This window comes from Chroicocephalus ridibundus, chromosome 7 (assembly GCF_963924245.1).
Source record: "Chroicocephalus ridibundus chromosome 7, bChrRid1.1, whole genome shotgun sequence".
NCBI classification, from domain to species: Eukaryota; Metazoa; Chordata; class Aves; order Charadriiformes; family Laridae; genus Chroicocephalus; species Chroicocephalus ridibundus.
Window position 1 is genome coordinate 20,239,706 of NC_086290.1, and position 25,226 is coordinate 20,264,931.

At 40.2% G+C, this 25,226-nt stretch overlaps 1 protein-coding gene across 3 annotated transcripts in view; it reads right to left on the minus strand.

Moving 5' to 3' along the window:
• FIGN (fidgetin, microtubule severing factor) overlaps positions 1-6,236 on the minus strand; it is a 105,496-nt gene extending 99,260 nt beyond the window's left edge. For 2 of the 3 annotated variants that reach the window (XR_010072087.1, XM_063342285.1), the window contains exons 1-2: positions 6,010-6,236; positions 5,076-5,245 (exon numbers count right to left, since the gene is read on the minus strand). Coding sequence is in view for 1 of the 3 variants with exons in the window: in XM_063342285.1 (XP_063198355.1) it covers positions 5,076-5,100 (25 nt within the window). In the remaining 2 variants the exon portion in view is untranslated. The remainder of the gene's footprint in view (positions 1-5,075; positions 5,246-6,009) is intronic. The other variant, XM_063342287.1, reaches the window with a different exon arrangement.
• Between the last annotated feature and the right edge of the window lie 18,990 nt (positions 6,237-25,226).

Consider the following 25,226-nt stretch of genomic DNA (forward strand, 5'->3'; position numbering starts at 1 on the left):
AAGATTTTTCTTTTTTCTTCTTTCTTTTTTCAAGAAAAAAAGAAAAATTGAATGATCTTAAGGAATTTTCTTTATGCTCCTATTTCTCACACACTCTATAAAAATATCATTGACATAGGGTGAAAAGGTCGCATGCCTCACAGAAATGGAACAAAGTACTCCAGTAAGGTTTTTCACCTGGAAAATATCCCTATAACTAATTCTTCGTATTGGAAATTTTTTATTATTATTTTAGCAACCAAAAAAACTTCAGGCCTTTTCCCAGCCTAGAGTTCCCTGAAGTGATCTTTCCCATAAGGAAGATAAGTTTTCACTTAGAGGATAGCATCTCTAGCAGCAAGAGTTTAATACTCTGCAACAATATCAGGGATACGCAATCCTGAATTTACAGCTCTTCAAATTACTTTTATAGCTATACTGTTCATTTTGGATCAGATGCTTATCTAAAATTCCATATATTTTGGTAGCCATAATATCTGATTTAAAACAGCTTCCAATAAGCCAAAGAACGGTACTGAAAAAAAAAAGCCACTAAAAAAACCCCAACCAAACGTGGGCCAGATTCTGGGAGCTGTAAATTACTGTAGCTCTTTAAAGCTAAACTACTTTACACCAGCTAAGGATTGGGACCACTATGCACAATTCCACTTCAAAGTTGATGTTTTTCCACATGCATAGTGCTTTGCTTCGCATCTGCTCTCTTAATAACACATGAGAATTTCTAACTAGTTTATCCCAAATTCTTTTTATAGTTATTTTTACGTCTTTTCTTATCAATGACTGAGGCGGAGAAAAAAAAAGTGCTGATTGATCAATTAATCAAGCTTTATTGACATACAATATTCCTCAATACTTCAGAAATGTCTGCAGAACAATTTCCTCCAATCATAAGATCAATGAATCAATGTAAAACCCCAGTAATTAAATTTATCAACTCGGTATCAATACATCTGGCACTTTATGAAAGTATTATGTGAAGTTTGTTCTCTTAAGGGATATATTGATTGAGGGCAAGGAGCCAAATATTTCTATTATTAGATCTGGGAACGCTAGATCAAAACTCGGTCTGTTATAAACAACTTACGAGCGTTTCATATACACAGATCTCATGCTGATTCTGTACCATTAAACCCACGCCTAACAAGCAGATAAGCCTATTAATTGATGATTAAGACTACAGGAAGATCAGTCATTATATTCAATGCTTCTTGTATGCATGCATTGAACAAACATATTGACAGGAACCGTACAGAATAATTTTCCTCTAGGAATTATATTTTAAAAAAGGAGGAGAACATCTAAACAAAATCAGATTTCAAACCTTGTTCATGCAGCATAAAATAGCCTTAATTAATTAATTACATTTTGAAACTAAAGCTTTGCAGTTTGAAAAAGATTATCACATCTCTCTCTGTTGTATATAGTAGTTATTAATTGAAAGGTGAACAATGAAGCTTAAAGATGACACATCTGACAAGAGCCATATTAAAAACCAAAACAAGGAAACAAAAATGCCATCTGAGTGTTTTACGATTTAATTTTTAAAGGGCTAGTGTACAAACTATTCTGGAATATATTTTTAGTTGCTATCCCTTACTGCATATGCGTAAGCAAGTAGGGCACAAAAGTTCATGAAGTGCCATTTTATCATTTATAAGAAAAACAGTAGCAGGCTTTTTATATCAAGGAAAAAAAAAAGAAGAATTTTTGGCTCTGCTTGAACAAAATAATTCTTAAGGAACAGCTAACGACATAAGACTGTCATTTTCCCCCCCATGAACTGTATGATAAAGATATCAATAACAATACAATCTTCACATTTGTAATAAAGAAGCAGCAAATGTCCCTGTGCTTTCACAGATGTTGCAATAAATAAAACTAATTTGATCGAGTACTGAACATATTTTACTATGAAGGGAGGGAAATAATGACAAAAACCCCAAACCCACCAGATTCATGTAGGAGTCACATCCTGTTACAAACATCAAACAACAATGAGCCTTTATTACCATGCTATGATTCCTTCATTTCAAACATGATTAATTAGCAAGTATAACACTCACCAAAACTCCCACCACGCTGCTGTTAGCTGCCTATTTGCAAATGGGTGTCTATCAAGTATCCATAAGCAGTATTAGTCTCATTTATGACACTGAAGAAAAGTCGTCAAAGCATCTTGCTTTAAGGAAGATTTCACTCATACCTTAGCCAAAAAGAAAAGAAAATAACAGAAAACAAAACCCCAAGCACAAACGCACACCAAAACCCTCTTTTGTTGAAGGGATTCCTTGATAATCCAAACACAAACTTCATGCAAAATGAAAAACTTTTCTAAAAAGTTGCTAAACAATTAAAATGGTTGAAAATAAGTAGAGACAAAAGATGAGTTTAGACTTTGTTTTGGACTTTTTTTTTTACTTGAAACCTCAACTTTATATTCAATTCGAAATACACTGCTTCTGTTGAGAATGAAAGTGTGGTTCATATGTCAAAAATGGAAACAAAGAAGTATGAGATGAGGAAGACACACTTAGCAGGACTCTTAACACGTTTTAAGCTGTGCAAACAGATACCTTCAAATGTACCTTACTTGCAATAAACATTACTTTGGCAGTAAAAGAAACTTTGTTTCACAGGGAGGACAGGTGGAAACTGAGATTACAAATACAGAAGAAGAAACAAGAATGAGATGAGAGGAAAAAAAAACCAAAAACCGAAATTGCCTTCTCAAGCTGAACTCTATAAGTACCATCACAAAAACAACGGAAAAAAAGGTTTAATTTGGAAGCAACAGATGTATTCCTAAACAAGAAAATATCCCCGATGAAATAATGCACGGGCATACAGAGAGGATCTTTAAAAGTATGAAGAGAGATGCCTGTGTGGCAAAGCTAAAGTTTCAATGTGAAAATAAAAATTATGCAGAAGATCCAATGCCTCCTTGGTTTACCAGCTCTGTATCACAGATACTTGATGATTTTGTCACGCCCAGAGCAGAGTCATTTTTAAGTGCAAATCCATCCTACTCTCTCCAGCTTTTCAATTTTATAAATTTGGCATCAAAAACATCAAAGCAGCTTCCACTTCGGACCTAACTTTTAGAGGATCAATGTGACAAGTCACTGCTTGATAGATGTTTCTCTTGATAAACGACTTGTTCAAAAGAGACATTGTAGCTTTCATTTCCTGACCACAACACACTTTTAATTTGCAACAGCAGAGCTGCTCGAGTGTGACTAGTTCCCACTTTCCAGCCTTTCAGGATTGTGGCACTGTCAGGCCTCATACATGGGCAAAACAAAAAGTCAGAAAGAGGTGCATCCGCAACAAGAATTGTGGCGAAACTTTTCCTCAAACAGGAACCTGGTTACATTTGATTTCTCCTAAGGGTGAGCTTTTAAATCCCCCTCTCATTCACTTCTAATCCTTAACATTTTAGGGAAGGGGGAAAAGAGAGGAGAAATCATATTTGGAAATATATATACACTTAACTGCCACAGAATATATAAGGCTGCCTAACGGTATTGTGTTTATTATACATATATATATATATTACTGCTACTATAATTATTATTATTATCTGAGAATCGCATTTAACAGTCCAAAACGTCCACACCATCCAATTTCAGCTCTCAGCATACTGTCCGATTCCCGATTTAAAATTTATAAATGTAATATCCTCCTCATCACAAGCAGCAGTCCAATCTGCTCTGAATATATATTACAGCTTTAACATCACAGAGGGAAATCTCCCATCTGGCAATCACATTCGCTCCAACAGCTCTAGGAAAAAAAAAAAAAAAAAAAAAGAAAAAAAAAAAACACGTTCCGCTCTCGCTCGCTCGCTCTCCTCCTTAAAACATTTCTCAGGGCAAATTATGTGCATCTAAAATAAACAGTTGCCTTATTGATCGCTTCAAAGTCAACAAGTTCTAAATGCAAAATGCAATCAGATTCTTCCCATCATATAGCACCCAGGATATGTTTAGCAATATAGTCACCTACAGCACCAAAATAGGAGCGTACATTGTGCAACTGCTCTCTCAATTTCTTTCTTGCATTCAGATATGTTATTACGAGAGATCATCAGCCACACACGCCAGACCTCCCCCTTATCCCAAACACACACACGCACGCACACACACACACTCGCTCCCTCTCCTAGGGTCTCTCTCCATCCTTATTTGTTGCTACCACACGCAATTAAAAGTGAACGTACCCCCTTTTTGGTTGCACAAAACAGACTATTAGTCGCTTCTGTTGTTAGTTCCTTAGCCTTAATTGCATACCTAGAGGTGTATCTACTGCACCACAAGGAGATCTATTGAAATTCCCCATGCTCCATTTTATCTGACTTTTTTGGAGGAGGGGGCGGCGTGGGGGGCTGGAGAGTGACCGTTAAAATGAAGCCAGTTTCAGCACCTGATTATTTCATTCTGTTACACATTGAGAGCAGAGCAGTGGGAAACAGACACTTTTAAGCTGAGCATAAAATACCACTTATTAAACAGTATTAAACATTTGGCTACAACAGTAATTTTGTTTGTTTACATGCAAAACATTCCCCCATGCCACATCAGTTAAAACCTCTAGCAGATGATTACATTGAAAGTAAGAGAGGGAAAAGCAGCTGGAGTTCAAATAAATACTCAAAAATTATTAGTTTGCAAAAGGAAAAGATACAGTTTAGGCATGTATGTACGAGTACATAGACATATAGGTGTATATATTTATTGATACGCATTTTCCCCTTCTCCAGTCACTGAGTTTTACTAATTTACATACCATTGGAGTTCAGTGGTGTATATAGTGCACTGCTAGTAACATGCAACTTTAGGTTTTACAACTGAGATCAATACAATGGACAAAACTAATGCTATAATCAAAGCAGAAACGATAAACAAATGATAGCAAGAGAAAAAAATGCTTATATATACACAAGCGAAAATATACTATTAAACATTAGGTATTTATTACAAAATATTTGCATGCAGAGTCCTCAGTGCGTTATCATGCTATTTAAATTTGTCTTTGCTATTTAGATGCAAAGGAAGTAGATCCCAAAACGGACATACCATAAACACTGGTGCTACTGATCATTTCTTGCTGGCAGCACAAAAAGCTGAATTGGATTTTTCACAAGCAGGAATTCCAAAGGTTGCTTTTCATTAAAGCCACTTTTCCTCTCAGCTATCAAATGTCACTGCCTTGAAACGTGGGCCCTTTCGTCAGGTATTCATTTAACCTACATGCATATAATTAAGTGGGAAAGCAACATCAACAAAAAGGGGATCTCAGATCACAAGAGAAGAAAGAAAGGGGAAAAAAAAGCACATGACCAGGAATGCAAGTCCATGTCAATTTCACTCACTCCCATTGAAACTAACAAGAGCTCCAGGGAGGATAGTAATAGGATCAGTGGATTGTATATACCATTAAATTATACATCTTTCTCTCCCTTCCGAGCCAACAATACGCCCACCACGCTGTACCCCCTCCAAGATGATGTGCTTACATTTTACTGCAACAGCTCCTCTGACATATTCGTGCCCCCCCCCCAGCCAAGACACAGCAATTTAAACCTAACTTTTGTTTTGAGAGATTCTTATTTGCACTTATTTGCTCAGAAGTTAGTTGCCTCAAAGTCCAGCCCCGCGTTACCTGCAGTTTATTATTTTCCATGCAACTTAAAAATTAATCCAATTAGGTGGAGGAGGAGGTGGGGAGGGAGCTTGCAATCGCGAACTCTTAATCTGCCTACTATTGTTGGCAATGATGAAGGAGGAAAAACCATGCACTGCGATTGTATATCTGTACTTTCCAGACTACGATTAGGAAAGCAGACCGGAGTGTTTAGTATCAGAAATCGACTGCGAATTAGGGAAAATATTTAGGGCGCGAGCGGGCGATTAAAAAAAATAGGCGGCTGTGTCTGAGAGCTTCAAGATTAAATAAAATTTAAAACGATGGTAGGAAGACTAGGAAAAAAAAAAAAAAAGATCTTCTTACCTGGAGATTTGGTACAAGAACCCGATAGGTTAGAGTCGCATCGATCCAATGTGTTTGCTGATGAATGGGGGCTCGGGTTAAGTGAAGGTGCCTATGATTTGAAATCATTCCAAGTTTTTGAAGGGAAGACTGACTGCAGCCTCTGCCATGTTGGAATTTCAAACCCAAAACAGCTGCTTTGCAAGGAGCCAGCATGCCAGCAGCTGGACGCCTGCGCAGAGCGCCGCCGAGCCAAATTCAAATCACTTTCACGCGAAGAGCCAAAGATCAGTTTTCAAAGGGGGAGCGGCGCGGGGGGCGGGGGCGCTCCGCGGCCCTGCGCGCCGGGGCCGCCGCTTCCCGCGGGGGGCGGCGGAGCGCCCGCGCCGCGGTCCCGCTCTTGCTCCCCGGGGCGGCGGGACGGGGGCGGCAGGCTCCCTCCGCGGCGGCGGCGGCGGGGCTCCCCCCGGGCGCGGCGGCGCTCCGCGGTGCGGGGTGTGCGGAGGGGTAGGGCCGGGGCCTAGCGGCGGCCGGCGGCAGCGGGCCAGGGACCCGGTGGCGGAGGTTCCCCCGGCCGCGGCCGCCCTCGCTCTGCCGCGGCCGCCCCGCGCCAACCCCGCCTGGGGCCGCGGGGGGCGTCCCGGCTCGGCCTGCGCGGCTGCCCTCGCCGGCCGGCTCCTGCGCCGCGTCGCCGGGCGGCCGGTGTCGGGGCTCACTGGCCGCCGCCGCCTCCCGCCTGAGGAAAATGGCCGGGGTGGAAGTGCCCCGCGCGTCGGCGGGCTCGTCCCGGCCCGGGCGGCGGCCAGCGCCGGGCAGACGTGCCCCGTCCCCCCCCCGCGCTGCTGCGGGGGAGCCCCGGCAGCTGCCCGCCGGAGCCCGGCTGTTAACAACCGCGGTGAGGCATTCCCGGTAGCCGGCAATGGCTGAGGGGCCCCGGCAGCCACACCTCCCTCTGCCCGCACTTCCCCGGCCCCGGCTCGGCGGGGGATGGCAGGGAGCCAGCTACCCCGGCCCACAGCTGCCGGGGACTCCCCTTGCATAAGAGGGATTCCCCGGGGGGCTGTTAGACGGGCTTTACAGCCTCTTTATGCTGACAGGGAAGGCATGAAGTGGCCACACAGCACAAATTGGGCCCTCCCTCTCCCACACCGGTTATGCTGTCTCTCGCAAACGAGCCTTTCTCCGGCGTGGCCGACCCGCTGTGCCCGGTGCTCTCACACACCCCGCTCCCTCCAGGCCCTCCCTGCCCACCCGCTTTCCTGTACCGCCGCTGCGGGAAGGGGAGCTAGGGCTTCCCACGAGACAGACCTGCATCCCTGGTTTTACACCTGGTGGGACTATCAGAGCATTTTTACCTTCTCTTCTAACGGGGAAGAAGCCACTCTGTCCGGATGCTGTTCCTTGGCTCTGGCTTAGGGTCCTCCTGGAGTGGTTTCACTTCCTCTCTTCCTGGTCCTGCTGAGGAGCTAAGGATGGCTTGGGAGGGTTGTTTGTCCATCCTGGATGTGGAAGAAATGGATTAAATTTTCTTAGCTAAAAAGGAAAACGCAGTGGGCACTGGAAGAGGCAGAGGAGACCAGACCCAGGGGATTAGCATCTGGAGGAGCGGGAACGGGCTGGTTTCCTGGCTGTTTTCCTTCTCAGTACTGTAGTAGGCCTAAATAAAACTCAGAAGTAGTTGCCAGCAGAAGCTGCTGTGAGCTCTCAGTCAGTCCTTACGCTATCAGGTAATGGAAGAGGAAAAGAAAGGACCAGAAGCCCTGTCTGATTCGTGTGGTCCATGAAGTGATTCAGTCAACCCAAAATGATTTTTACCAGCTGAAGACTATTTTGGGAGATCTGAGCCCCCCAAGTGACAAAACTGCACCTAGAGATTGGAAATAGAAGGACAGAGCAAAACAGCTAGACAAACTTCTGCTTGTTAAGGAAATGGAAGGTGTTCCTAGCTCACTTGGACAGCTAGGGATCACGCTGGCACTGCTAGTGAAATTACAAGGCGTCCTGAAGCAAGGAGCTGGTTCTAGAGATAGGTACAGCTTATACTAGCAAAACTGCTTTTGTTTCCCATTATGTCCAAACTAAAATAAAACATACGCGTGAAAACACAGTTTAACTGATTATTGGGATATAGAGAGCTATTTTTAGAACTTGCAACATAGCTATAGCAACAGAAACATAGAAATAGCTTTTAGGCAACTGCCCAGAGTGGCCAGCGGATGAGAAACCCCACCACAACACCCACTGTGGCCCAGTCTGCAGCACACTCTTCTGACACCTTTTCCCTGCCCTCAGCATCGGGTGGCTATGAGCAACGGGCCCATGGCCTGGATCAGCCCGTTGCCTGCGCAGATAGCCACCCATCCACCCTTCTATAAGAGCTCGTGGGTATTAAGTGGCAGCTTGGGCATTAACACAAGTAGACAACTGTTCCAAATGCAGGTAACGCATCAGTAGCCTCTGGTGTTCACTAGTTTGACCAAACCGTATGTATTACACCTGATGCTGAAATCTGTAACACAGCACGTTGCCTCTGCTAGTGCTGCCACCACCAAGCACTGAAAATAAGAAGACATTATCCCAAGGTCATGAGCTTGGTCTGAAAATCATATCGTTAAACATAAAAACGATTCTTTTTGTCTTTGTTACTTTATACATCTGGATTCCTTTTCCCATTTTTTTTTTCCAAAACCATGGCACTGTGCACTTTTTCTCTCAAGTGAAAGATGAGTTTCTTGCACAATTACAGAGCTCCATGACTTGCAGTTGTAGGGAAACAGTGGCAACTATCATAAGGCATTATTAGATGTGCACCAGCGTTTGAAATTTTCCGACCAGTGAAGAATATATTTATCAATCTTAGCATTGCATTAACCTCAGTATTTTCATTCTATATACCTATATTTTTCTTCCCTTCGGGCTTCTCATGCCACATTAAAATAGCCTGAGTGAAACAATAGCCGTGCAGTATATGCTTGTATGGGTCGACATTCATCTCTGTGCAGAAGGTCAGCATAAGGCTTACGTACCGTATTAAGTCCTCATTTTGAGGTCTGAATTAGGCTGAAGTGAAGGCCTTGTTCAGCTCATCTGTACATGGATGAATTCCACTCTTTGTTTAAAATGCCACCAAACAGTCCTGATCCTTTTGTATGGGAAATTCTCACAGACTTTCCAACTGGGAATGTTACTTTGAGCCTATTTCAACATCTAGGTGAAACGTTCACAATGAAATTCAAAACCACATGAAACTTGCCTGGTTTCGGGTTTTGTTACAAACTCCAAACTAAGACCAGGCTCCTTGAAAGGTTCACAGACCTTTCCAGCAAATCTAGATTAATAACATTTAAACCATTTGAATTGTGAAAACAAAACAAAAGAAAAGAAACAAAACCACCAGAAAACAAAGAACAAGAACATCTAACTACCCTCCTGCATCAGTTCTCCCAGGGATGCTGGTGTGATGCATGCAGACTTTGTAGTTACTATGTAGTATATCTAGTAAAGGTTTTTAAGAGCTATAATAATAATAAAAAAAGATGTTTTGCGAAATAATCTTTAGTGGCTTTACATTAATTACATGGATTTCATTTGTAAATGAGAGTAAGTTTTCAAAGTGGCAGACAATGCCAGAGTTCTTTTAATGCTGACAGTCTGGCAGCATCTGTGCTCCCCTTGTGTGCCGGCAGTGCAGACCTCCAGGGCAGGGCTCCTGCCTGCCTTCCTCCTTCTGTGCTGGGGAATCCCTCCAGCCTCCCACTCTCAGACCTCACGTGGTACAACCGCAGCTGTAATTCCCTACTAGGATGTGCTGCAATAAATGGCCTGCAAGTGCTCTTTTTCAGAGTTCCGGTCATTTGTGAATACACCGACTATTTTCTTCCTTTGTTCGGAGGACAACCTGTTTTAAGAGCTCAGGCAACCCAAATCGGACTTCTATACCACCTGGATCCCCACCAAGCAGCTGAGGTGGCTCCAGATTCCACATGCCGGGACATTTCCAGAATCTGTGTGGCAGGACAGACCTTCATGGACCATCCCTATCAGGTGGAAAATGCTACCTCTTCTCTCTCTGACCTGAGCGGTCATTCACAGAAACCTCAGTTTCTTTAGCTAAGGGTGCACTTACTGCCTTTTAGGACCTTTGTATGTGTCAGCATGAGTGCAATGGATACCTCAGCTTGCTAGACCTGAGACTCCAAGAGGCAATGACACCTGTGTGGGCCTTAAAGTATTGATAAATATAGATCAGAAGTAATTGTCTCTTTCTTGCATACAGGCAACTAATATTTAGTTGAATTAATGCCCTAAATAAGCTCAACAGCAAACAATGTGACAATGGTCAAACACAGAGGGGGAATCCGTTCCAAATATTAATGTTACATGTTGCTTCCAGGTTCTTCCCAGGAGATTGCAGGGAATGAAATCCTCCCTTCTAGCCCTACTGCTGTTCTGTACAGTTTGACTGAAGCTTCAAACATCTCCAAGCCCTAGGTCAGTGACTAAGCCAGGAACGCATAATGTCTTCCTGTACTCCTTTAGCACACAGCGTGCTGCCTTAGGTACTGGGCAGTACCTCATTTCACAAAATGTCACTTGACCATAGGCCATATTTAATGTAATCCTGACTGTGTCAGAAAGAAAAACTTTATATATGTCCATAAAGGCACTTTTTGCATCTTTGCTGTGCTGATGTAAAAACTGATAACTTTTACAACTTGTAACCACTTTAGATTCTGTGGTTTTGAAGAGATAGAATTTCCAGTATTTTTGTTCTCTTGTTTGTCTGTTTCCACTTCTGTGGAATGGGGATGGGGTTGCCTTGATTTCAGTGAGATTTCTAGAATCATAGAATCTTCATGGTTGGAAAGGACCTTTGAGATCATTGAGTCCAACCATACACACACAAAACCCCTGCAATCTCTGCCACTAGAGCATGCCCTGAAGTGCCACATCTAGACGTTTCTTAAATACCTCTAGGGATGGTGACTCAGCCACCTCCCTGGGCAGGCTGTTCCAGTGCCTGACCACTCTTTCAGTAAAGTAATTCTTCCTAATACCTAATCTAAACCTCCCCTGCCGCAACTTCAGACCATTTCCTCTGGTCCTGTCATTATTCACTTGGGACAAGAGGCCAACACCCACCTCTCTACAACCTCCTTTCAGGTAGTTGTAGAGAGCAATGAGGTCCCCCCTCAGCCTCCTCTTCTCCAAGCTAAACATGCCCAGCTCCCTCAGCCTCTCCTCATATGACCTGGTCTCCAGACCCCTCACCAGCCTGGCAGCTCTCCTCTGGACACGCTCCAGCACTTCAATGTCCCTGTTGTACAGAGGGGCCCAGAATTGAACACAGGACTCGAGGTGAGGCCTCACCAGTGCCGAGTACAGAGGCACGGTCACTTCCCTGCTCCTGCTGGCCACGCTATTCCTCATACAAGCCAGAATGCTACTGGCCTTCTTGACCACCTGGGCACTCTGCTGGCTCATGTTAAGCTGGCCGTCCACCAGCACCCCCAGGTCCTTTTCTGCTGGGCAGCTTTCCAGCCACTCTTCCCCAAGCCTGTAGCGTTGCTTGGGGTTGTTGTGACCGAAATGCAGGACCCGGCATTTGGACTCATTAAACCTCACACAATTGGCCTTGGCCCATCGATTCAGCCTGTCCAGGTCCCTCTGTAGCGCCTTTCTACCCTCAAGCAGATCAACACTCCCACCTAACTTGGTGTCGTCTGCAAACTTCTAGCCAAGCCACTTATTGGTCATTCTCTACAATCTTGCTGAATACTTGATGCTTTTGGCATCACAAAGCTATTGGCCTCTGAAGTCACTTCCATTTTCCATTTTAGTCCTAGAGGAGAAATTGTTCACAATATCCAACAAAAATATTCATTTAGCAAGTGCCTGTATAACAGAACAATATATAGATGTTTGTCACATAAACATCTGACAAGACCTATGCCTTCTGGCATTTCTTGAATTTTGAGTGCTTAATATTTTTACTTTGGTAGCAAATGCATTTTTAATACAATTTCTCCATTTTTTTTTAAGCAAACTTTAGTACAGAAAGTCCCTCTTGGGAAACTGTAGGAAGGAGTTGAATGTTTTTAGGGTTTTTGTTCTCTGTCTTCTTTTATTTTTTACTGTGTTGTTCATCAGCTGGTTAAGAACCACACGAATCCCTGTCGTTTTCCTTAACAAATACATTAATAACTTGTTCTCCTCATTTAAAATAGCCTCTCCTCATTTGAGTAGAGGAGGATGAGGTGCCCACATGAGGCCAGTAGGATTCAGAGACATTTGACAGTGACAATGGAATACCAAGGCACAGACAATTACAAACACATTATTTCTCTTTTTCCTGTCTCTAACTCCTTTTTTCCCTTACAACTACTATCTTGGCCTTGGTGCCAGCATCTTTCTCATTCCCTCCCTGATTCCTTATCTCAATCCCAATCCTTCCCATTCGCCCCCCCTATCTAGTACCAGTCCCACTCATAAGTCCTTGTCCTAATAACCATCGTCACATTTTATGACGTTTGACTTGTGCCTTTTTCCTCTGCCCAAACACACTTTCCTTTGGGTTTTTTTCCCCTTCCTTGATGGTATCCCTTTTCTGCATTCTGGTCAAACTGCTTCTTATTCTGTGTTGCCCGGTGATTTGCAGGAAGAAGGCCGAGAACATCTGACAGACACCTTTATTCTCTTTGTATTTAGCACCACTGGCAATTGAAAAGAGAAATCTGAGAGCAAGTCCTGCTCAGATCTGCAAGCCCCAGGAAAGAATACATCCACTGCAGACAGAATCTTTGAAGAAGCTGGTAAGTGAAATATGCAAACAATTTTACAGAGGATCAGATTTCTCCAGACTGAGGAAGACCTTCATAGGCTGGTGAAAGAGGAATATCCCTTCCCAAGCTCTAAGTCCCACTACATGCAGTAGTCAACAAAATATTTCAAAAATTTCTTAACATGAGCAAAACAGATTTTCCCTCAGTGCATTCGGAGAAACAGCTGACCATATTTGCTGAAAGTTTTGAAAAAATAGCCCAAGGCAGATATTTGGCATGAAAATTGCTGCCCAGTGGTTTATGTTTGACAAAGTTACAAGCAACTAGAAGAAGGTTCTTACTATGAAACCTTGACTTTAAGTATTCCACTGGAAGACCCTACAATTAATGATTACCAATAACAAAAAATTATTTTACTTAGCGCTTAATACTTAATGACTTGATTTAGTCAAGGCCTGGAAAGAAAAAAACACTTTATTTTGGAGGGGAAGTGGAATGGTGAAAATTAAACAACAGTATGCTTACAAAATTGCAATTTTTTCCCAAGTGCTTTTTCCAAGCACTTTATATGCTCTTCTCAGAAACATTTTGTATCTCATCTCCAAATGCACATAATAAAATCTCGCATCTACCCTACAAATGAAATTAACTTTGGAATCAAAGGGGAGAAAAAAATTTAGCTGAACACTGGTATTGCTCAAAATCGCATATACGCACAGAAGAAAGTTTACCTAATAGGTTACATGCTATAGGATCTGCATGTCCGATAAAGTACCCACAAGCCTTTATTTGCTGTTGCTTTAGGAGCAGACTTTACCCACTGTTTCTCTTTTGATGAGTAAAAGTTCCTTTACTCTTAGACAAATATCTTGCTCTAAGTAACACTCCTACACTATGTTATTGATCTTCACAGAATAAAATTCTTTTTATAGTAAAATTAAGACAATGTTTATGACTTACTGTTTTAAACATTGTCTTTAGTGCTGATGTAGGTGTATTTAAGTCATGAAGCAACTTTATCAGTCTATCTGTGCAGTCATTTCTAAAGCTTTTCATTCTCTAAAGCTTTTCAAACAAGTGAAACATTTTTAACTATTCTTGCTAGAGATTCATCTTGAGGAATGTAGTGTTTATGAGCCTTAATCAAATATCCAAAATAAAATACCTTTTCAACATGCAGAAGTACCAACACGTCAGACAAGTATACCTTACATTTTTGAAGAGAAAAAAAAGAGAAAAACTATTTAGACTTCAAACATCTCTATTCAGATAATCTGAGCAACACAGCTGTTCTACATATGACATTCTTCCATTGCAAGAAACATAATGTCTCACTTAGGAGGCAAAGTTGTTAATAAAGTAAATTAATACAGTTGGGTTTGGTGCTATTAATGAGAGCATCCTTCCCTACTGCCTGTAATGTAATAACTAAATCTTGCTAACTTGTACTTTCTTCTAACTTCCTTAGAAAGCTCAAATTTGCTAAATGCACAGCATTGGCTGCAATCAACAAGGCACTTAAGTGTGTGCTTAATTTTGTGCACACGAGTAATCACATTACAGTAAATGGAACTTGAATGCCCAAAGTTAAGCACACACTTAAGTGCTTTGCTGGATCAGAGCCAGAGCATGACAACTTGCAGGTCATCCTTACTGCACCGTAAGAGATCACAAACCTTAAATATCCTGTAGAAACCTTCTTTCCACTTCAAATCAACAGTACCAAAGGCAAGGACAAATATATGGTAATAAGTAGCTACTGCATTCTTTTCTTCTGTTACAAGTCACTAAACTGGCAGCAGTACTTACGATATAGAAAATTACCAATACAATAAATTCTCTTAATAAGTATCCATAAAATTACAATTTATTTTAAAGATCATCGTTTGTAATTCTATTCTCATAAGACCATTAGGCACATGGGTCTTTTTAATTTTAAAAGACCTGCTAATAGTTCTCACAAAAGAATTTATTCAAGACCTTGACCTTAAATTGATACAATTGCACAACTTAATCAGAATTAAACATGAGTCAAAGTACCATACAATATTATCACAGGAGTCAACACAGCCCCTCAGCAGCCACGCAGAGGATGCTATTTGTACCACAACCTTGCGTATCCGGCATTCTGTTTCTAGGGATCTAATACTCTGAATTAAATGTTTTTATTAAATGTTTTCTGCCAGTTATTATGCCAAAGAGGTGGGGAGGGGCATTGCTGATGACATTTCTTCTTTCCATGCAACTGAAAGGACAGAAAAATAGTCTAAGAATCTTTTCAATTCGGTCACAGCTTTTCAATCTAAAATGAAACTTTATATCCACTGTGCTACACACTTCATTATTTCATTTTCTGGCTAAATGGACATGGTTCATTCTCCATTGCATGTCCATTCTCCAGGACCCATTTCTTTCTTCAATAATATGAAATTAATATGTTTTTAGGATCAGAAGCTACATTTTAGATCTAATTTTGCCTGACTGTTGACAGCACTCAGATACAGGGAGCTTCTATGTTTTTCCAACACATAAGTTTCTTCACAAAAATTAGCAGGGTGAAACAGCAAGTAAGGACACACTGCCAAGTCTGGTTCTCTACCTATCTACAAAGTAGTTTTCACACTTTCCATGACTGTGAATGTCCTTCTTTCTCTATTTTTTTTTTCAAATCTTAATTAGGAAGAACTGAAAAATCCTTCTCTATACTGAGAGTGTTTGTGAAGGGGGAGGGGATAGGGGAACCAAAAAGCACATTCCAAGCCAATTCTGATCTCATTTACAGGGATGAAAATCTGGAATTAATCCATTGAGTTTAACAGATATGTTCCGGGTTTACATAAATGAGATCTTACATTTATAAGTGGAATCAGTGTTTTCCCCTTTGACATTCACATGGCTCAAACCAGAAACATTTCCTGAATAAAAAAAAGGCCAAACCATCCAGTTGGGAAGATTGGCATAATTCCATTGAAGTCAATGGAGCTGTGGTAATTTACATTAGCAGATGATCCAGACGAAAGTATATAAAAGTTTTCAGAGCAGGCTTCTTTCATTTTAAACTGCATTATGTTAGGTGCACTGTTGATGCTCAGAATTAATGTGCAAGTTGTTAATCTCGCTAGACCTGGATTTAAAATTAGACAATGCAATAATTAGTTTGGCACTATCATTGTGCTACCTAGAGGGTAATAATGTAGGTCATAAAATATCAGTGATCAGCACAACTTTTCATACAAAACAAAGAATCTGTACTGGGAGGGAGGAGAGGAGGGAGGAAAGAAATTCAGAAATTGGTTGTTATCAGAGACCAAACTGGGCTGTGAGGTACTGTACCACCTCACAAGATGCTGTGTTGCATATGTCTACTTATGTTTCTCAGCTCCCAAGTGTGCAGATGATTCTGTAGGGTATAATTGATTCAAAGATGTCTACAAGCTCTCTTTCTGTACTATTTTTATGTTGGACATTCATTATTCTTCATGTCTTTATTATTAAAAGATTAGGAAAATAATTTATTTTATATTATTCTCCTTATTTTTTTGCTTTTGCTTAAAATATAAGCATATGCAGAGCAAACAGTTTACAAACATACAGAAGTGCAACACTATAGTATATATATCTTGATTTGTTTTCTTGACAAATGACTACTGGCAACATCAATAATTCAAAGGGAGAAACAATGAAAATATAGAAGAATTGCATTTGTACACTTCTTTCTGTCCTGTCAGTCATTCTTGCTAGGTTTGTATATAAACACAAAGAAAATTAGGAAAACATCAAGTCTGAAAACCAGTCTTGATGAACACTTTCTTACTTTTTGTACTATTTAAATGGTCAGCATGCTTAAATATACACATAATGAGTGTATCTCATACATACATCTCTCTATTAAGAAAACAGTATTGTATTAGCTTTTATACAATCAGGCTGTGTTTTTTAAGATACACAGCAGAGTTCAGTGAACATAAGATGAGAACACATATACAGGTGCGCAGTCGTCTGAAGTATCTCTACGCCTCTTGTATATATACTATTAGAAAGTGCACATTCGATGTTATAGATGCATATATTCATAAATCATTTAAAGTTGTGCTTTTCATGTGATGTGAGGCACGGATACAAACTTGCTAATGATAATTATAGAACTGATGCTGATTTAGTCATTTCAAGAAAGCCATGGAGGCATAATTAGTGTCTGAATGGCCTCAATATTGCATTATTAGGAGGCTAGGGTGAAACTTGAAATGAGAACATCAAGGCTGATAAAAGAAAAGAAAACATGAAATACATACATAATTCATTCTGAGATATTATAAAGGTTTATAACCAGAAACAATAATTTGCAGAAAGCATCTCATGTACTGGAGCCAACTGCAATAATTTGGTCAACCTGTTTAAGATCAAATAGTATTCTTAGCTATTCTCAGTGGTATCTTTCTAATAAAGTAGCAGCAAACAGACACTGTTTGCTTCTGGTCACTTTTAAAGAATGTTCAGTTTATCAGTGGGGACTTTAATCTCAAGCTTCATAGAGTACAAAAAGAACATTGATCCTACTGTTTTGTCCTCTAGGCCACAAGGCATGCACATTTTTACATTCATTTGTCATAAAACAAAAAACACATTTTGCCCTTTGAAAATACCAAATGCCAGCTTTTAAACAAAATAATTTTCCATCACATTTTTCCCTTTCTTTTAACCTTTCCATCATTCCCCCCCACCCCCACCCCTCCGCCTTCCTTTTATCCCAGACTAATTTCCTCTCTCTCTTAATGCCTTTCTTCCATTTTAAGTACTAGTAAGAACTTTGCAGAATCCTTGTTTTGGACCCCTGCCAAACTAGCCACTGTTTAATGATTTGACATGGTAGTTTGAATTAATCAGAATCCTTCACAATCCTCTTTCTAATTTTCCTTCTAGATAGGTTACAGAATATACAAATAATACCCAAGTTATACAAAGGAATGTGAGATATCATCTGGGTTAGACCAGGTCTACAGATCCAAGAAGCTGGGCGAAATCCACCCTTTGTATATCATTTACTTCAAATTTACCTTCTCTCCTTCATTTAAATAAATTTAATATGCAAGAATATCTTGGAATTTTGTAAAATTTTGCATATAGAAACAAACCAATTTGTTATTTTTCTGTACTTCTTATTTGAAAATAATTTTTTTTCACTTGCTTTGCAATGATCTAAAGTTGCCACTATCAGAAATGTGTTCAGTAGCCTCCTTTTATAATCACTGGATCAAGGGCCTATACCCAGTTCCCCACAAAGAATGCAGAAGTCTTGCCTTCTCTGGCTCTGGAGAGCCAGTTATTGCATATGGTGAGGGGCTCCTGCTCCCAAGCCCTGCTCAGCCCTTAGTTCAGGCCAGTGTAACTCTTTCCTCGTCACAGATTTTTTTTTTCCGTAAAGTATGTGTTTTTTGATGGAGCCATGAACAAACAACAATGTTTTCTTGACCAAAACTGTAGAAAAGTCTTGAATTCTGCTTTTGCTTGCCAGTATCTAAAAGAACCCCACTGGTTAGAAACCTCATTAAAGGTTATGCAAGGAAACGTGCATATCCTGTGTCTTCTCTCAAAACATAAAATTTCTTCATGAAGTAAAAAGCAAAGGATGCAATGTTACTAAATGGTCTGTGGCTTGAATTTTAGTGAGGCAGATGCATACACAAGTACAAATTTATAACACCCTTTCATGTTTTATGGCTACCAAGGTCTAAATACACATTTGTCTTTAATTTTCACTTAAATTAAGTAAAATAAGTTTTTTTAAGTCCTGAATCAGCTTGCAAAAACTAGCTTTGGAGAAGACTTGTGAAAGGATAACATTCACAAACTTGAAACCACTGGGGTAGATTCCAAATGAGTAGACAAGTTTGCTCACTCTGTCAACTCATCTTTTTATGAACAGCATAGCTCATTTCATCACAGTCTTCTGTGCCTCATTGAGTTTGTTTTGAAAGTCTGAAGTTTATATAGGATAAAAGAATATTACAACCATGAGCGATAAGGATGATTGAGAAAGATCAGAACGTGGCAGATAGGACTTGATCCTGAAAAAAATGGAACTCCTTACTTCTCATTGTCTTTAGCAGTTATTATACATTCGGCACTAGAGAGAATCCAGCTTCTGCTTCTCTTTTCCCCCCATACTTTTTACTAGTAACCTTTAATTTTATAGGAGGCACAATTAACCAAAGGAGCAGCTGCAAGGAAAGACTAAGCGTGTGACTGTATCTAAAAATCAGCTAGAGAGATAACTAGCTGGTTATCTAGTAGTTGAGACAATCACTTTCACTTTCATAACTTTCTACACATTTATATTTATAATATTATTATCATTTGATATAATCTTGCCAACATTTATAGTCATTTTTGCAATCTAAAATAGCATATACTGCAAACTAACATGCTTTAAAAGAATAGATTGTATTTTAAAATAAATTTTGAGAAAAAGGTTACACAAAACTGGAGATGAGCACAAGGTCTCTCTCATAATTATGGGCTTGACAGTATTTTTGAGCTCTGAAAATATTTTTCTATTTCATCATCCATCATATTTCCGGTAAGTTGAACTACTCTCTGCAAGATCCAACCCAAGAATGATGGTCTCCGATGCAACCCAGACAAATATGCTTCCCCCAGGTAAGACTGGGACCAGTGGGAACATCTGGAGAAATGAAGACTTACCCTGTATATCAGAGGATAATGTTAGGGAACATTTAAACAAATTGGACATAAATAAGTCCATAGGACCTGATGGAATGCCCCTATGAGCGTTGAAGGACCTGGCTGACGTCATTGTGAGGCCACTCTCAATTATCTTAGAAAGGTCATGGTGATCAAGGGAGGTTCCTGAGGATCAGAAGAAAGCAAATGTCACTTATCTTCAAGAAGGAGGATTTGCAGAACTACAGGGCAGTCATCCTCACCTTGGTCCCTGGGAAAATGATGGAGCAAATAATCTCAGGAACCATTTCCAGACACATTAAGAACAAGGAGGTGATTCAGAGTAAACAGAATGTATCCAGAAACCATATCCAGACACATTAAGAATAAGGTGATTTGGAGTAAACAGTGTATTTGCAAAGGAGATATCATGCCTGACAAACTTGATAGCATTCTATAATGAAATGACCAGCTCAGTGGATGGTGGAAGAGCAATACATATTATTTATCTTAACTTAGGACAATGGAACAGAGTGGAACTCATCAAGTTTGCAGAGGATAAAAAACTGTGAGGAATTGCTGATAAACCAGATGGCTGTGCTGCCATTCAGAGGGACCTTAACTGGCTACAGAAATAGACCAACAGGAATCCAAATAAGTTCAACAAAGGGAAATGTGAAGTCCTGCATCTGGGAAGGTGTAATTCCATGCAGTAGTACACGCTAGGGCCTAACCGGCTGGAAAGCTGCTCTGCAGAAAAGGACTTGGGGGGCCCTGGTGGACAGCAAGTTGAACATGAACCAGCAATGTGGCCTCATGGCAAAGAACAGCAACAGCATCTCAGGCTCCATTAGGAAGAGTGTTGCCAGCATGTTGAGAGAGGTGATCCTTCACCTCTACTCAGCCCTGGTGAGAAACATCTGGAGCGCTGGGTCAATTCCTGGTCTTCCCAGTACAAGAAAGATATAGACTTACTGAAGCTAGTCCAGCAAGGGGCCAAGAAGGTGCTTAAGGCACTGGAGCATCTTTCACATGAGAAGAGGCTGAGCAAGCTGTGGGTGTTCAGCCTGGATAAAAGAATGCTCAGGGGGGTCTTATCAGTCTGTATAAATACCTTAAGAGGGGAGCAAAAAGAAGATGGAGCCAGTGATATTTGGTGGAAGAACAAGAGGCAATGGGCACAAACTGAAATGCAAGTTTATTTAAACATAAAACCTCACTTTTTTACTGTGAGGGTAGTCAAACACTGAAGCAGGTCGTACAGAGAGGCTGCAAAGTCTCCGTCCTTGGAGACAGTCAAAACCCAGCATGATACACCCCTTAGCAACTGGCTCAAGCTGACCATCCTTCGACCAAAGGCGTTTGACTAGATAATCTCCAGAGGTGCCTTCCAACGTCAGCCAGCCTGTAGGTTCAGCCAGAAATTACTGAATTTTCCCTTATTACCGTTTAAGATTCATTACAGTAAAAATTCAACAGATACAAGACCAGCTAAGAATGGGTAATGAATATCCAGTTTTTTTAATTCCTTGACATGCAATGTAACTTCCTCTGTATTTAAGAGCAGCTAGCAATGCAGTTGTTGTAAGGCTACTACCACTAATTATTATTTCTGTATTATTGTTATTACTGTCATCTTAATTGCTTCTGAGATTCTATGACTTGTCTCTTCAGCCTTACCAACTGCCTAGAACAAATGTTGCATGTTTGGGGATAACAATAGCATTCCATTGTGTGTATCCTATATTTGATGTCAAAAGATGTGACATTGAGTACTCAAAGACATGCATATAGGCATAATACAATGGGTGTTTTCCCAAGAGGATCTTACAAGGAAAGATCTTTCACAGCACTGCGTTTTGAAGGCTCAACTTACAAACCTGTTTGTGTTTGGCAACTATCTCCAGTTGAAATTGTGTTATTACCTTGCGAGTGGCACAATGCCACTCTAGCAGATGGGCATCAGCATAGGCATGCCAGAGAACTAGTACGTGCATTGAGTTTAAGTATTAGGGCTCAGATACATATCCAGGTATAAGTGCCTGTAAATTTGCATCCTGGTTGAGGGAGTATGTAATCGCAACTTCAACTCAGTTTGGCATTACTTTTGGCATTCTCAAAATACTTCTGAGATTACTGAAGAATACAACTTTGTTTGTTTTCTTGGCAAATAACGGCTGTGATTAGCAAGGGTACATGGGTGAGGGAGAATGTATTACAGCCATCCACTCTCCCAATATTCCCTTGGGGAAGCACGCAGGGATGTACACAAGTACAACTGCTGCCAGGGTGAATTTTCTTATTTAATATAATAGCTCAACTGAGTGTGGAAGGCAGATTCATGACCTTTCATGCTGCAGAAGTGTGCATATACTGCAATTTCTTCTGAATAAGAGTGCTAATGTTTCAAAGTGCTATAAGGGTCTCTACTTCTCCCTTGCAATTTTATTGACATTTTTCTCCTAGTTTTCATTTGTGCTATAGTCAAAATTTTACACTAAATCATTTAAGTTTGCTCTGGAGAGGCTGCAATGCTGCTCCCAGGCACACTGCCATGATTAAATCCACAAGTGAACACTTTGTATATTCTTAAAAACCTTATATCCTAGTACAGAATGCATAACGGAGCTCTCAGCCAGTGCACTGCAGTTAAATGCATTTGCCTGGGGGTATGAAATCAAAATGGTTATTTGTATTAGGATGCAACTATGGATAAAATCATGTAATAGATACAACTCTGCTTTTAAACATAACACATACAGTCTTTCCAATAATTTGTGTGTGGGCAGGGGGAGGAAATATGTACATGCAGAAAATTTATATTTGCTCAAATTATATGCTCAGATTTCAGAATCTGCTGTATCTTGACAAAACTTAATTGATACTAGCTTGCATCACACAAGTATCCACTTCTATGGACTTTCCAAAGACTCTTGACTTTTTTGTTTTTGAAAAAGGTTTGAATTAAATTCTTAGGGTTGAATTCTGCTTGTGTTGAATTCCATGGAACAGGGACCTCAGCTTCGATGAGTATGTAACCTGATGCACGGCCAGCCAATTTCCCTCTAAATTTGGCTAAATTATAATTTAAATTATGATTTAGGTATAAAAAACTGCACAAAATTGCATGAATATTGTAGTAGAAAAGTTGGTTTAAATGAGCTTGACACGACAAATCAATTTACTGTCTAGTTTGACACATTATTTGTATTTTTACCACAAAGTGTTCCCTCAGGAAATCATAACAAAGAAAGAGATGTAGAGGTGCCCAATTCAGTTGCGTGGTGTTGATTTTGAGTTTTATGGTATCAGACGTGTGCTTGTGAGACATAACTAAATTTTAGTAACTTATGAGTTGCTCATTATGAGCAAGTAACTTGTTTCTGTGACACAGTAAACAGATGCTATCAAAAAGTGCAAGATTAATTAAGTATGCCCTGCATGTACTTCAAAATGCCTTAGTGATTCACATTATTGGTCTCAGATGCTATTCGCTATACCATCTTTCATATATTTAGCTTAAGAAGAATGCACACAACATTGACCAAAAAAAGCATCATTTTACTGTGAAGTCACTGTTAATGAACCAACACTCCTGAACAGATATACAGGTTACGTGGCAAAGATCATAACCACATAATATCAGGTACAAGGTCCTGTGGTCATAGATGTTCTTTGTGTTGAGTTTTATACCTAACAATCTGCAACAAAGTGCATGGAGTGTAATTTTATTGTGTGCAAGATGTCACTGTATTAAACCACAGGCCATCCAGAGAAACTATAGCCAACAGTAACTACCTCTGCAGCTCAACTGCAGAAAATTCCTCAAGAAACTTACAGTGTAACTGCCTGTGCTGACTGCGACAAGCTGAAGCCTGTGAACCTTCTGATGATGACAGTAGTGTAATACAGGATGAAACTCTGACCACTTAGCTGAGACACTAGGTATAGAAGCAGATGAACTCCTAGGAAGAAGGGCATTTCTCTTCATTAAAATTTAAAATGGTTCCTCATTTGCTTTTGTACTTCTACAGAATGAAACTAAGACCTTGTTGGGAAAATCATGATTAGGAGAGAAAATTATTTTCTAACTCTAGGTAATTGTAGTGCTATAATAGCTCAATAAAAATGTAACTGAAAGTGACATACTTCTGTATTTTCCTACAAAAAAGTTTTATCAGAAATTCCCAGTCAGCTCTGTGACTTGTTAAGTCCTTCTTATATCAATAATGAGAAATGGAACTAAGCAGAAACTTGCTGGCATGAGTGGGTTAGTTGGAATAAAACAGCCTTTAAAGTTCCCCCATGAACCCAGTTAAGTATCTCGTAACAATCACAACAGGACATGGGCCAGCAAATCCATTCCAGGTATTACAGATATCTCTGTCAACCATTCTTTCTCATCAATAAAGTCACAAAAGGATCATAGGACAATTGAGATGTGAAGGAACCTCAGGAGGTTTCTAGTCCAACCCCCTGCCCAAAGCACGGTCAGCTATGAGATCAGACCAGTTGCCCAGCCATTTGTCAGTCTGGTCTTGAAAATCCCCTATGACTGCACTCTGGCAACCTGTTCCAGTGGCTGGCTATCCTCATGGTGAAATTTTCTCCTTGTGTCCAGTTTAAACCTCTTGATTCAATTTATGGCTGTAAAAGATTGAAAGATACCTACAATATATCAAAATAACAAACCAAAATACATTCTCTTTGTAGACCTGTCTTTCTGCAAAGGACTTTTTGTTTAGGAGTTCCTTTTAAATATGCAAGGTATAATTTACGCATAAAATACAAGCTAATCCATAATTTGAATGAATGCCTCAAGACGCAGCTATTTTTTCATAATCTCAAGAAATGTGATTTTGACGGTTTCCACCTAGTCCCTATTTGTTCCCATCAGAAAAGCGAAGCAGTCAGCACAGCACGGTTGACAGACTGTGCTCAACAGATGCCCAGAACTGGAATAGCATGGGGTACTGAGGTCAGGAGTGAGATTCATTGGCAGAAATGTGTGTGGGAAACTTGCACAGCATCTGCCTGCATTATGCCTTTTTTCAAGTCAATGCTATTTGGCCCTTGCTTTTTGAGCATCATATTTGCTCAGAAATAAGGCTTTGAACAACAGATACTTATTAATTCGCTGTTTGCCAGTTCTTGGTAATTACTGCTGGTAATTCAGGAGCCCAATTACTGGTTTATAAAAGTAAGATTTTATTGGAGAAAGGCTAGGTATTAGACTAATTCACCATGTTGTACTAAATTCGAAGGTCTTTACTCAGTTCTTAGGCAAACTACTGGTGTAAGGGATTGAGAAGTTGTACAATTTCTTAGCTGCCATTTTGTGGCAAAGTTTTGTTTCCATTTGTCTTTGGTTTGAAACCTCTGGTTATATTCAGTAGCTCAATTTTTACATACACAAAAAAACCCAACCCAAAACAACTTCAAGTATAAACCTGGGAAGTACCAAGTAACCATTAAAAAACTGTGATTGACTTTGTCCTGATAAATATATATGGTGGACAAACAGATTCAATATCACCATTTCCCTGGAACTAATACCTCATCAAATCATAACTTCATCATTTGAAGTGACTTTATGAGAAGTACAAGCTGTGATGACCAATCAGACACAATACAGAGGCACAGGAAAGCTGTTTTAGGAAGACTAGTATAGATTAAGGGAATTCAGCCTTAATTCTACTAAGACAATTAGTAAAGTAAAAAAATTTTATTAAGACAATTAGGAATAAGGCTACGAGGAAACCTTCTGGAAGCAGC